The sequence below is a fragment of the Podarcis melisellensis genome (genome assembly GCF_964234715.1).
Source record: "Podarcis melisellensis genome assembly, chromosome: 9".
Lineage (NCBI taxonomy): Eukaryota > Metazoa > Chordata > Lepidosauria > Squamata > Lacertidae > Podarcis > Podarcis melisellensis.
In genome coordinates this window covers 72,544,912-72,558,146 of record NC_138541.1, presented here as the reverse complement: position 1 = coordinate 72,558,146, position 13,235 = coordinate 72,544,912, and the positions used below count along the sequence as shown (strand labels likewise).

The following is a 13,235-nucleotide window of genomic DNA, read 5'->3' as shown; positions in this document are numbered from 1 at the left end:
TTATTATTATTATTATTATTATTATTATTATTATTTTCTGAAGGTACGCTCACAAACTATAGTCTGTGATAAGAGCTGCCATGCCAAACTAAAGCCTCAACCAGCACACATGCTTTAGGACAGTTCAATATTAAAGACTTACCTTGAGGAAAATAATTTGGTTGCACTAAATAGAGGAAAGTGTGGACTAATCGAAACAAAATGCCTATTGCTCCAGGTTCGTGGTACGCTGCGGTGTCGTAAGTCTTTGCAGGAACAAACCCAAAATCCAGAGTTTCGGAAGGCGGTTGGTATAAAGGCTGCACTTCGGAAATCGTTCTTCCACAAAACAGTAACAGGAGCAGTAGACAGAGTTCCCCAGCCATGACGGACCAAAATGCATAAAATGAGGTAGACGTTGGGGGGGGGGAGCGGGGCTCAAATATTCTGCCCAGATCCGTCAAGCAAAACAGGAGTCTTTCCTCGGCTGTTTCCTCAATCCAGAAAGCGCACTTGCTTCCAAAGGCTTTTTTGGCAGCTCTTCACAGGATTCAGTTAGGGCTCCATCTCTGGCAATGAGAGAAAACAGCTGTTTATTAAGTAGCATTTCAACCCACAAGGAAGCCTAACAACAGTGTGAAACACACGCAGTCGCCTGTAACGTTTTAGCACACTGCCCTGTTGGAAAGCTAAACAGATAGATGTGATCCTGTGCAACACTGAAAGACGGGGCTTTCCACTACTGTAAAGAGGGAGGATAAAGGTTGCTCAGAATTCTTTTGTGCAACACTTGAGACTTTGAAAGAGAAAAACTAAAATTAAAAGCAGCATTTCCTATTAATGATGATGATTTTACTATTTGTACCCTGCTCATCTGACTGAATTGCCCCAGCCACTCTGGGTGGCTTCCAACAAATTATAAAAACACAGCAAAACATCAAAACATTTAAACTTTCTCTCATAGAGGGCTGCCTTCAGATGTCTTCTAAATGTTTATGTCCTAGACATCTGATGGGAGGGTGGTCCACAAAATGGGTGCCACTACTGAGAAGGTTCTCTGCCTTGTTCCCTGTAACTTCTCACAGTGAGGGAACTGCCAGAAGGCCCTCAAAGCTAAATCTCAATGTCCAGGCTGAGTGGAGGTGGAGACCCTCCTTCAGGTACAGTGGCGTAGCGTGGGTTGTCAGCACCCGGGGCAAGGCAAGTAATTTGCGCCCCCTAACCTGTGGATTTGCGCCCCCTAACCCGTGGATTTGCGCCCCCTAACCCTAACCCCCAGATGTTGGGCCTGTGCCGCCGGCCCCCCTGCACCCCCCACGCTACGCCACTGTTCAGGTACACTGGGCTGAGGCCATTTAGGGCTTCAAAGGTCAGCACCAACACTGTGAATTGTGCTCAGAAACGTACTGGGAACCAATGTAGATCCTTTAGGACCGGTGTTATATGGTCCCAGAAGCCTATCCCAGTCACCAGTCTAGCTGCCACTTTCTGGGTTGGTTGTGGTTTCCAAGCGCATTGCAGTAGTCCAAGCAGAAGATAAGTAGAACATGAACCACTCTGGCAAAACAGTGCACAGGCAGGTAGGTTCTCAGCCGGCATACCAAATGGAGCTGGTAGACAGTTATCCTGGATGCAGAATTAACCTGCACCTCCACGGACAGCTGTGAGTCCAGAATGACCCCAAGGCTGCACACCTGGTTCTTTAGGTGCACAGTTATCCCATTCAGGACCAGGGAGTCCCCCACACCTGCCCTTCAGCCCCCTATCTTGTTGGGTTTCAACCTCAATCCATTGACAGCTATCCATCCTCCAACCTTCTCTAGACATCCTCACACGACGTTCACCACCCTCACTAGTTTTGAATTCATCTGCATCTTGGGGAAGACCCGGGCCAAATCCCTTGATGATCTCTCCCAGCGACTTCATATAGATGTTGAAAAGCATGGGAGAGAGGATGGACCCCTGAGCACCCAGGGGTCCGAACACTCATCCCAACATCACTTACAGAGGCGGCACCAAGCTCCTCAAACAACAAGGCCTCCCTACCAAGTTCTCTCAAGGTTCAGTAATGACACTGGTTCCACAGACATTGGGGGCTTCTGGCTTCTATATGTAGCTCAACTACAACTCCCTTCAGCCCTAGCTTTCATAGCCAATGGCCAGTGATGATGGGAGTTGTAGTTCTGCAATATGTGGAGGGCATATTACCAGAAACATGTATTTTACAAGGATACCTCCTGTTTTTGCAATGGTCAACGCAACAGAGCCCTGTTCAGCAACCAATTTTCATCAAGGATCATTCTTTCAAACTCTGCAAAGGCCAAGGCACGAGCAAACAGAAGTGAATGGAAAGGCACAGGGTGGGGTGTTATCAAAGTCTCCTCTGCTGCTGACTGGGGGCCAGGTGGGGAAGAGTAGTGGTTAAAGATGCATTTGTAATAAGCTCTCTTTGCAAAGAAATGAACCCAATCATTAAGCATCAAAAATACATCCCAATCTAATGCCAACTCAGCAAGAAAATGCCCCCCTCCTGTTCATCCCAAAAGAAAGCCCAGTGCACACAGAGTGCCTGCTTGAGTCAAAGCTTAGTCAGGCTAAACACACTGAAGAGCCCTAATATTGGTCCCTTCTGTCTCACTGGGTCCCTATCCAGCACCTCCAATTTCTGCCAAAGTAGACTTTGGAAGTAGACGAGTATCATGAATCGAAATCAGCTTCACAGTTCATTCATCCCATTGCTTTCTTTTCAAAGCTGGACATAATTGCCCCCCTTCCTTCCTATTATAAATGGTAAACTATATTTGCTAGTTTACCAGTTAAAGATCAAAGTACTTAAATTCTCCAAAATGCCCCCAGGAGAGGAAACCTTACTAATCTTAACAGCAAAGCCAATAGCCATATGCATTTTATATTAGTAAGCTCTAATCCAGCACATGAAAAGCAGTTTCAAGTTCTCTCCTAATACACAGATGGGCAAATTAAGCTCCAGTTGGCAGGCAGTCCATTTCTGGTTTGCCAAAAAATTATCTGGACGTCATATATATTTGGGTAACCTTTGTGTGTGAGAACAACGGAAACATCTCATCACACTCCCCTTTTCCACCAGCAGTCAGCTCAAGCAAGCAATTGACTGAAGAGAGAAGTTGTTGTTGTTTAGTCGTTTAGACATGTCCAACTCTTCATGACCCCATGGACCAGAGCATGCCAGGCACTCCTGTCTTCCACTGCCTCCCGCAGTTTGGTCAAACTCATGCTGGTAGCTTCAAGAACACTGTCCAACCATCTCGTCCTCTGTCATCGCCTTCTCCTTGTGCCCTCCATCTTTCCCAACATCAGGGTCTTTTCCAGGGAGTCTTCTCTTCTCATGAGGTGGCCAAAGTATTGGAGCCTCAGCTTCAGGATCTGTCCTTCCAGTGAGCACTCAGGGCTGATTTCCTTAAGAATGGAGAGGTTTGATCTTCTTGCAGTCCATGGAACTCTCAAGAGTCTCCTCCATTACCATAATTCAAAAGCATCAATTCTTCGGCAATCAGCCTTCTTTATGGTCCAGCTCTCACTTCCATACATCACTACTGGGAAAACCAGAGCTTGAACTATACGGACCTTTGCTGGCAAGGTGATGTCTCTGCTTTTTAAGATGCTGTCTGGGTTTGTCATTGCTTTTCTCCCAAGAAGCAGGCGTCTTTTGATTTCGTGACTGCTGTCACCATCTGCAGTGATCATGGAGCCCAAGAAAGTAAAATCTCACACTGCCTCCATTTCTTCCCCTTCTATTTGCCAGTAGGTGATGGGACCAGTGGCCATGATCTTCGTTTTTTTGATGTTGAGCTTCAGACCATATTTTGCACTCTCCTCTTTCATCCTCATTAAAAGGTTCTCTTCTTAATCCGGTAAAAGAAGAGAGAAGTACTTAGAGGCAAATGTGCTTCTCCTGGATCCTAATTGCCTAACTACGGACCCCTTCCCACCAAACTCAAAGGAGTAAATGCTAGGTGAACACCACACTAAGTGAGCTTCTTCTCCCCTAGGTCCTCCCCATGCAAACTGAGACTTCTTTCTTCTCCTTGTCTCTTTGCTCCACCCGCAGTGGGTGCTGGGAGACCAGGGCAGGGAGAAAATGACTTCTTCAGCAGCCTGGCTCATTTCTGCCTCTTCGCCCCATCCTCTCCAGCCTCTGCTTCTGGACTGTTCTCTGCCACAGGTGCTTCCAGCTCACTAAGCCCTGTTATCCCTTCAGCTTCCAACCTCTTCCTCCCAGCCTGCTCCCTCTTCTCCACTCACTGATGTCCCACCAACACCACCCCCTGGGCTCTGAGCCTTCTTGCCTTGGGGTTCCCCAGATACTGCCTCCCACCACTTCTCTGCATCCGGTCAGTCCATGACAGGCAACAGACAAAAATACAGAAACCAGAAATCTTTCAAGCCACTGCCTTGCCTGAACAAAAGAGGGAGAAGCTCAGACGCTCGTTGCATAGGGCACTCTCAAGCCTGGCCACAACATCAGACATTTTATCAACACCAGTTCTTTTCCTGTCTCAGACTAGTTCTCTCTCTCTCTTTCTTTGTCTGATGTTTGGTTGTGGCAGAGATAGAACTGGCTGCAAATATTTTTCCTGTGCCAAAAAATCCAAATGTTTAATAATAATAATACTAATAATTTATTTATTCCCCAGCCACTATGGGCAGCTTTCAACAGAGCATTAAAAACAGAATAAAACTTCAAACATTAAAAACTTCCCTAAACAGGGCTGCCTTCAGATGTCTTCTAAATGTCAGGTAGTTGTTTATCCCTTTGACATCTATGGGAGGGCGTTCCACAGGGCAGGTGCCACTACTGAGAAGGCCTTCTGCCTGGTTCCCTGTAACTTCACTTCTCACAGTGAGAGAACCACCAGATGGCCCTCAGAGCTGGACCTCAGTGTCCGGGCTGAACGATGGGGATGGAGACGCTCCTTCAGGTCTACTGGGCCAAGGCCATATACCTCATATATGCAGAGATATAGCCTATGAAGTGGCCACTCTGATATCACTGTAATTATTTTAGGCATTTCTTTTAGAATCCTTTTTAGTATCAACCGCTCTTCGCATTGCTAAAGCAATCCTGACTTGCAGCTGGGAACAGGAGGGCCGAATACAGCAGCAGAGTCACCACCGCAACTTACCCTGGTCAGAGCAGAAAGTGGAGGGCTGGGTGCTGAATCACCTCCAGGCTGGCACAGAAGAGAGAACCAAACTGGGCTTTCACTGCTAGATGGATTGTCCTAGGATCCAGTGTGTCCTTGGCTGGCTCAGCTCCACCTGTCCTGTTTACACCAGCTACTGCTTGCAGTAGCTTTCACTCATGAGAAGACACCTCAGCTGTATTCTAACCCCCTCCAAGTGTAGTGGACTGGAATTTGGATTGCCCTGTAGGTTGTTAAGTTCTCAAATACATATAATCTAGTAGAGATAATCCCTTGACTATATGTACAGTAGGGACGCGGGTGGCGCTGTGGTCTAAACCACAGAGCCTAGGGCTTGCCGATCAGAAGGTCAGCGGTTCGAATCCCCGCAACGGGATGAGCACCCATTGCTCAGTCCCAGGTCCTGCCCACCTAGCAGTTCGAAAGCACATCAAAGTGCAAGTAGATAAATAGGTACTGCTCCAGCAGGAAAGTAAACGGCGTTTCCGTGCGCTGCTCTGGTTCGCCAGAGGCGGCTTAGTCATGCTGGCCACATGACCCAGAAAAACTGCGGACAAACGTTGGCTCCCTTGGCCTGTAAAGCAAGATGAGTGCCTCAACCCCAGAGTCGTTCGCGACTGGACAGGGGTCCTTTACCTTTATCTTTTTATATGTACAATATATAATGCAAGATAGTCATAGCCCAGACTATTTTCAAATGGAATTTAAACTTGATTACATATGAAAAGGTTATCTACCTAGCGTATTCAGTACCTAAACCTCCACACAACCTAAGAGTAATTTTGAGCTTCAATTTGTGGCATTTAATTTCTTATATAAACATCCTACTTACCCAGCCTCTCCAGTTACTTGGATAATAAGGTTTTTGAGCCATTAAATGTGTACTTTCTTTTCCCAAGTTCAAAGATAAACCTGTAATAAAAAGAGCATATTTCTCTAATGTGTCTGACCAATGAACAAAGAGTAATCAATTCTTAGAAGCAGAAAACAACAGCATGCCTACTTCATGACAGAAAAATAAAGGGGGTAGTTTTGCTATATAAATGATGTTTTTAACTGACAATGTATTTAGTTCACACACGGAGCTTTATTGTAGTCCGTAGACCCAAAATACACAGTACAACAATAGTAAATATCAACAGTTACTAAGGTGTAAGATCGGCTTTAGTAGCCAACAGAGGAGCTCTAGCCTGTACATACTGATTTCTGATATTTACTGCCTCTGAGAGGAATTTTGCTACAGCCAGTGTAATAGTATCAAACTTATCCTCAAGAATAGTTAGCAACTCAGCATGCAAAGGGACGCGGGTGGCTCAGCGGTTCAAATTCCAACGACGGGGTGAGCTCCCGTTGCTCGGTCCCTGCTCCTGCCAACCTAGCAGTTCGAAAGCACGTCAAAGTACAAGTAGATAAATAGGTACCACTCCGGCGGGAAGGTAAACGGCATTTCTGTGCGCTGCTCTGGCTCGCCAGAAGTGGCTTAGTCATGCTGGCCACATGACCCGGAAGCTGTACGCCAGCTCCCTCGGCCAGTAAAGCGAGAAGAGTGCCGCAACCCCAGAGTCCCTTTATCTTTACAGCATGCAAAACTAAGCCATAAAAATACTTCTCACTAGTTCCATGTCTGTGCATACATTCCCCAAACAGCTACTTTGCTCCTCTCCTCATGTGAATGGGTAAGCAAAGCACAGCAGGGCTTGTTCATCATGAAATTCAAACTCATGGTCATGGTTTGTTTCGCCCTAGCAAACCACAATCGTCAAGTCAACATCTATTGTTTAAGGCTGGCTAACTATCATGGTCACTTATGGTGAATAAACCATGAACCGCTGCTCAGACATAGTCTGTTTAACCTGCTAATGTGAAAAGTAGAGAAAAGTGGAAGTGAATGCCTAATATAGCTGACTTAGGCAACATGTTGTGGCTCTGTATTATATGTAAATACAACCAGAGTCTAGAATCTTTAAAAGTAAAGTATGCTATTGTGAACGCGATTGGCATGCAGTTTTCCTGTGATTCTTTTCCGGTATTTTAAAAGGATTACATTGTCTCCATACCCTCCAACATTTCTCCGTTGAAAATAGGGACATCCTATTTCATCATCATCATCATTTTATTATTTATACCCCGCCTATCTGACTGTGGGGTTGCCACAGCCACTCTGGGCAGGGCTTCCAACAGATATAGAAACATAATAAAATATTAAATATTTTAAAAACCTCCCTATACAGGGCTGCCTTCAGGTGTCTTCTAAAGGTTGTATAGTTGCTTATGTCCTTGGCTTGGGGGGGTCGCATAACTCCATAGCCTCTGACATTTCTCTGATAAATATAGGGACATCCTACCATACCCTCTAACATTTATCAGATGAAAATAGGGACGTCCTAAGGAAAAGCATAGGGACGTGGGTGACGCTGTGGGTTAAACCACAGAGCCTAGGACTTGCCGATCAGAAGGTCGGCGGTTCGAATCCCCGCGATAGGGTGAGCTCCTGTTGCTCCTGCTCCCTGCTCCTGCCAACCTAGCTGTTTGAAAGCACATCAAAGTGCAAGTAGATAAATAGGTACCACTCCGGAGGGAAGGTAAACGGCGTTTCCATGCGCTGCTCTGGTTCGCCAGAAGCAGCTTAGTTATGCCGGAAGCACATGCTGGCCACATGACCCGGAAGCTGTACGCCGGCTCCCTCGGCCAATAAAGCGAGATGAGCGCTACAGCCCCAGAGTCGGTCATGACTGGACCTAATGGTCAGGGGTCCCTTTACCTTGTAAGGAAAAGCATCCAAGATCAACTCAGAAACCGTAACGACTTCTGTAAACCTGGGGATGTCCTTGGAAAATAGGGACTCTTGGAGGTCTGTGTCTCTGCTACAAACATTCCACCTACATTCCACTGCTCTTTATACAACATGCTGATAACACTTCCTGTTTACTCATTTCTAGATGCATAGCACATTCGACCCATAGCAGCAGGCATTAATTGACCTTCAAAAGATCTGAGGGCATAGCAGGTACACAGTTTTACAAATTGATAAACTGTACCTAAGAATAAAGTTAGCAGCTGCAGAGTCACACTGAGTCTTAACAACAGAGCTCTGGAGCAAATGTTAATTTACCAATTTTAAATTCCATAATATCAGACAAGTCCTCTGAAATACTAAAGCGTGTAAACAATCTTAATATACCACACAAGACCACACAGCCTTCAATTCCAGACAGCGTAGTCTTTGGCATATGCACTGCTGGGGTGCAAAGATCTGCCAGCGCCCCCAAATTTAGTTTAGCCCCCAAATTAACTTTTATTATGCTTATGTCAGACACCATGCTTACGCCTGATCTCTTGTTTACGAAAGAAGGGAGGAAAAAGAAACAAACTTTTTAATTTGCTCATTTATTTACAATACACCTATATTTAAGTATACAACACCACCACACTTAAACTTATAAGTATTGTTTAGGCACCTACTTAGGAGAAACATCAGTCGTGTCAAAGGTGTCACTGACCCCGCTGCCGCATAGCGGCTCAATACAATACTTAACATAATATTTTGATGTAAGAGTTAATTTGGCGTGCACGGCGCCATTGAGAATGACAAACGCCGTCGTTGAGTCAAGCGCCGCGGTTGTGAATGACAAGCGCCACCACTAGCGTGGCGCATCTTTGGTAAATAAGCTCACAAAGTCGAAAGTCCTTTAGTAGGTATACATTTTGGAAATACCTAGGTATATATGTATTTTGTTTTTCTAGCTTGATCAAAATTACCGTATTTTTCGCTCTATAACACGCACGTAGTTTTTAGAGGAGGAAAACAAGAAAAAAAATATTCTAAACGAAATAGTGGATATATGATTTTTGTGGTTCATGCTGTGGCCACAAACATGTGATCTGACAGTGAGTTTGGAGCAGCCCAATGCAAAAATCCTGAGGATCCATGTGGATCCATGCTTTGTAACCACGGAGGAGGGAAGGAAGGGGAACCATGGATCCTCTGCTCACGACTGCAGCAGATTCCCCACCACCACCACCCGTAGGCATTCGCTCCATAACACGCACAGACATTTCCCCTTACTTTCTAGGAGGAAAAAAGTGAGTGTTATGGTGCAAAAAATACGGTATTTATTATTTCGTAACAGGTAGATAGTTAAAAAAAAGGGACGTGGGTGGCGCTGTGGGTTAAACCACAGAGCCTAGGACTTGCTGATCAGAAGGTTAGCAATTCGAATCCCTGTGACGGGGTGAGCTCCCGTTGCTCGGTCCCTGCTCCTGCCCACCTAGCAGTTCGAAAGCACATCAAAGTGCAAGTAGATAAATAGGTACCGTTCCAGCGGGAAGGTAAACAGTGTTTCTGTGCACTGCTCTGGTTCGCCAGAAGCGGCTTAGTCATGCTGGCCACATGACCCAGAAGCTGTACGCCGGCTCCCTCGGCCAATAAAGGGAGATGAGCACCACAACCCCAGAGTCGGCTACAACTGGACCTAACAGTCAGGGGTCCCTTTACCTTTATCTAGGTTTTATAGAACAAATGAAGGATAGCAAGTTTTAAGAATTAAATATGGACCGGGGATGGGAGAGTAAAGGCATATTATGAAGTAACTGCTACACTTTCATCCTGCCATTCCTCTGTAAGAGTATTTCTCAAACTTGGGTCCCCAGCTGTTGTTGGACTACAACTCCCATCATCCCTAGCTAGCAGGAACAGTGGTCAGGGCTGATGGGAGCTGTAGTCAAACAAAAGCTGGGGGCCCAAGTTTGAGAAACACTGCAAGTCTAGGAACTCACAGTCTAGGACATGGGTAGGCAAACTGAGGCCCGGGGGCTGGATCAGGCCCAATCGCCTTCTCAATCCAGCCCGGGAATCAGCGTGTTTTTACATGAGTAGAATGTGTCCTTTTATTTAAAATGCATCTCTGGGTTATTTGTGGGGCATAGGAATTTGTTCTTTTTTCCCCTTCAAAATATAGTCTGACCCCCCACAAGGTCTGAGGAACAGTGGACCGGCCCCCTGCTGAAAAAGTTAGCTGACCCCTGGGTCTAGGAGCTGCCCAGAGTGGCTGGAGCAACCAGTCACATGGGTGGGGTATAAATAATATATTAATAGTAGTTTAAAAAAAAAAAGGTAAAGTATTAGTATTAGTATTATTACATATAAGATGCTCCCCTCTTTTATCCTAACTCTCCTAAGATCACTCAGTAAGCTTCATGACCACTATAATGGCTATCATCTGCGTTGAATCAGCATCTTCAGAGATGTAGTTGCACATAGGGCAACCCTGATTAATTAAGATGAGGAAACTCATTTCAGGAAACTAACAACACCACGAAATCAACAATTTGAAGAATTGTGGCTTTATAACTCCATTTACTATGCGCTCATTTATAATAAAGAAGTAAAATAAATATGTAGACTGGGAAATCACCCTCCCACACACAAACACACACAAAAATGCATCTTGAACTAATGGAACCTCTTCCTGGGATTGCCCAAGATTCAAGAAGCTGCAACTTGTTGAACACAAGGAGAATTTAGCCTTGAAAACAATGCAAGAATGTGGGGTGGTGGTGGTTTTTACTGCTCTTTCATATTGTGGTGGTGTAACTTTAATTTTTTGACATCAGCCTGGGCCATGGGGAATTTATCAAAAGAGAGGAATACAAATCAAATAAGTAAATAAATGACAAACGATAATTGAGGGTACCTGGTCGCCTCTCAGCTGAGTGATCAAGCATTGCTGGAGATCACTTTAGAACATGGATAGGTAAACTAAGGCCTGGGGGCCTGATCCAGCCCAATCGCCTTCTAAATGCGGCCCGAGGACGGTCCAGGAATCAGAGTGTTTTTACATGAGTAGAATGTGTCCTTTTATTTAAAACACATCTCTGGGTTATTTGTGGGAACTGCCTGATGTTTTTACATGAGTAGAATGTGCCCTTTTATTTAAAATGCATCTCTGGGTTATTTGTGGGTCACAGGAATTCGTTCATACAGTATATATTTTTCAAAATATAGTCCGGCCCCCCACAAGGTCTGAGGGACAGTGGACTGGCCCCCTGCTGAAAAAGTTTGCTGACCCCTGCTTTAGAAGAATTAACACAATGATTAGGAGCTGGGTGAAGTTTTCAAAAATGGTTTTCAAGTCTCTGTTAAGACTGGAAGCCCCTCTTTGTAAAACATGAGCCGCGCTATAATTGGCTTATTAAAGCACAGTAAAAGCATCAAAAGAGCGATAATCTCCAGAAGCAAGATTCAGCCATCTCCAGACTGGCAGCTGGTTTGAATTTCAGTCCGCTTCCCAAATTCTTGGGATTATAGTTTTGCTAATTGGTATAAAGTCAATTATTATTTATAAAGCACACCCCATGAGGGCACTGCGAAGCAAGTGAGGAAACATTAATAAGCAACATAATATCATCCCTAGAAAATGTCAAGAGGGAAAACAGGAGGAGGGCTTTCAACTCACTCGGGGGAGCAGGGATGGGGCAGGGAGAGAGAGAAAAGAAAGGAGAGACTTTGAGGAGAAAACATATTCAGTTGTGTGAATCAGTCCTCCTCTTTCTCAAGGCTTCTCAAAGAGCCCCGTGCCAATTGGCAGTAAGAAATGACTTTAGATATTGTTGTTGCTTATCCTGCTTTTAAAAATAAATATAAAAACTTTTTAAAAAGAAAAGACTTGCCATTTTTTTATATGGACTGGGCGGCTGAAAAAAACAAAAACACAGGCTAGTAACTTTGGGGAATTTACAACACTTTACTACCCCCAATTTGGCCTTGCAATTTGAAGGCATCACCCACTTTCCTGCTTCAGTTTCCGCTTGACTTAGGTGTCATGAAGGAATTACATTGCATGGGCCACGGAGGAAAAGAGACAATAGGATTGTGTCGTGCTAGAAAAAGAGGTGCCAGAACTCACCATGAACACCTCCCTTGTTCTCTTATAATGGCAGTGGTGCCCACCTGAGAGGTGCCAGAACTGAGTTCCACCTGGGGAAAATATAAACGCCCTGGGACTGGGCATTTCATCAGTCAAAATAGGGTTTTGTTCAAGTGACTTGTGAAGAAAGATTTGGTCAAATATTAATTTTATTAGCACAAAAAGAAACACACGCTGGTGCTTGCAGTTAGTGTAACATAGTGGAAAAGTATGAAATCGTTTTATTTATTTATTTTAATGATATTTATTAGAAATTTTCAAAAATTACAGAGCGAGAAAAAAGAAGAAAACAAAAAAAGAATTTCCCCCCCAAAACATACATAACAATACATAAAAAAGAGGAAAAAAAACATACAAGCCAATACAACAATAACAATAAAAACACACATCCAATATTCCATATCTTTATCTTTCATTTACTTGTTTCATCGACCTCCTCACACCTCCCTTTTTGTATTCTAGTTTAGTTATTTATTTCAGCAAATTCTTTCCATTATGAAATTGTTTTAACTGAATTTATAAAGAATCAGCAAAGTTGTTTGGTGGTTCAAAGTTTCTGTTTCTGCTTGGAGAAGATTGCTATTATTGCGGATAGTTTGGCTGCTAAGTTTACTCTCGCATGACTATGGGGCTCAACCCTTTCTCTTGGGCAGGGGTCAGCAACCTTTTTCAGCCAGGGGCCGGTCTACCATCCCTCAGACCATGTGGTGGGCCGGAATTTATTTTGGGGGGAAAAATGCCCCAGAAATAACCCAGAGATACATTTTAAAAATAAAAGCACACATTCTACTCATGTTAAAACACACTGATTCCTGGATCATCCGCGGGCCGGATGTAGAAGGTGATTTGGCCAGATATGGCCCCCGGGGCCTTGGTTTGCCTGCCCATGCTCTAGTCTAGAGGACCTAATTCAGTGGTTTCCTGCATGTATAGAAAATAATGGAAGACAAGTTGGGACTATATGGGATTGGCAGAAATGACTGGCAGAATCCGAGACCAGGGAGAAGAGTCGGTGGAAGAAGATTGGAAGAAATTTAAAGACTATCTACAGAAACACTGCAAAATTAATGAATGTTAGAATGATGTTGGATAGAAATTAAATGGTTTCCAGCTGTAATGCAGAGAATATGGGGGGGGGGGAGGTTTA

The 13,235-nt window shown here is 44.5% G+C and overlaps 1 protein-coding gene across 8 annotated transcripts in view; it reads right to left on the bottom strand.

Annotated features, from left to right (window-relative positions):
* The window catches only part of PROM1 (prominin 1), a 254,938-nt gene that overhangs the window by 94,585 nt on the left and 147,118 nt on the right, over nucleotides 1-13,235 (bottom strand). For 7 of the 8 annotated variants that reach the window (XM_081925572.1, XM_081925575.1, XM_081925579.1 and 4 more), the window contains exons 2-3: nucleotides 5,995-6,074; nucleotides 143-548 (exon numbers count right to left, since the gene is read on the bottom strand). In XM_081925572.1, coding sequence (XP_081781698.1) covers nucleotides 143-365 — 223 coding nt within the window. In that variant the 5' untranslated portion in view covers nucleotides 366-548; nucleotides 5,995-6,074. The remainder of the gene's footprint in view (nucleotides 1-142; nucleotides 549-5,994; nucleotides 6,075-13,235) is intronic. The other variant, XM_081925573.1, reaches the window with a different exon arrangement.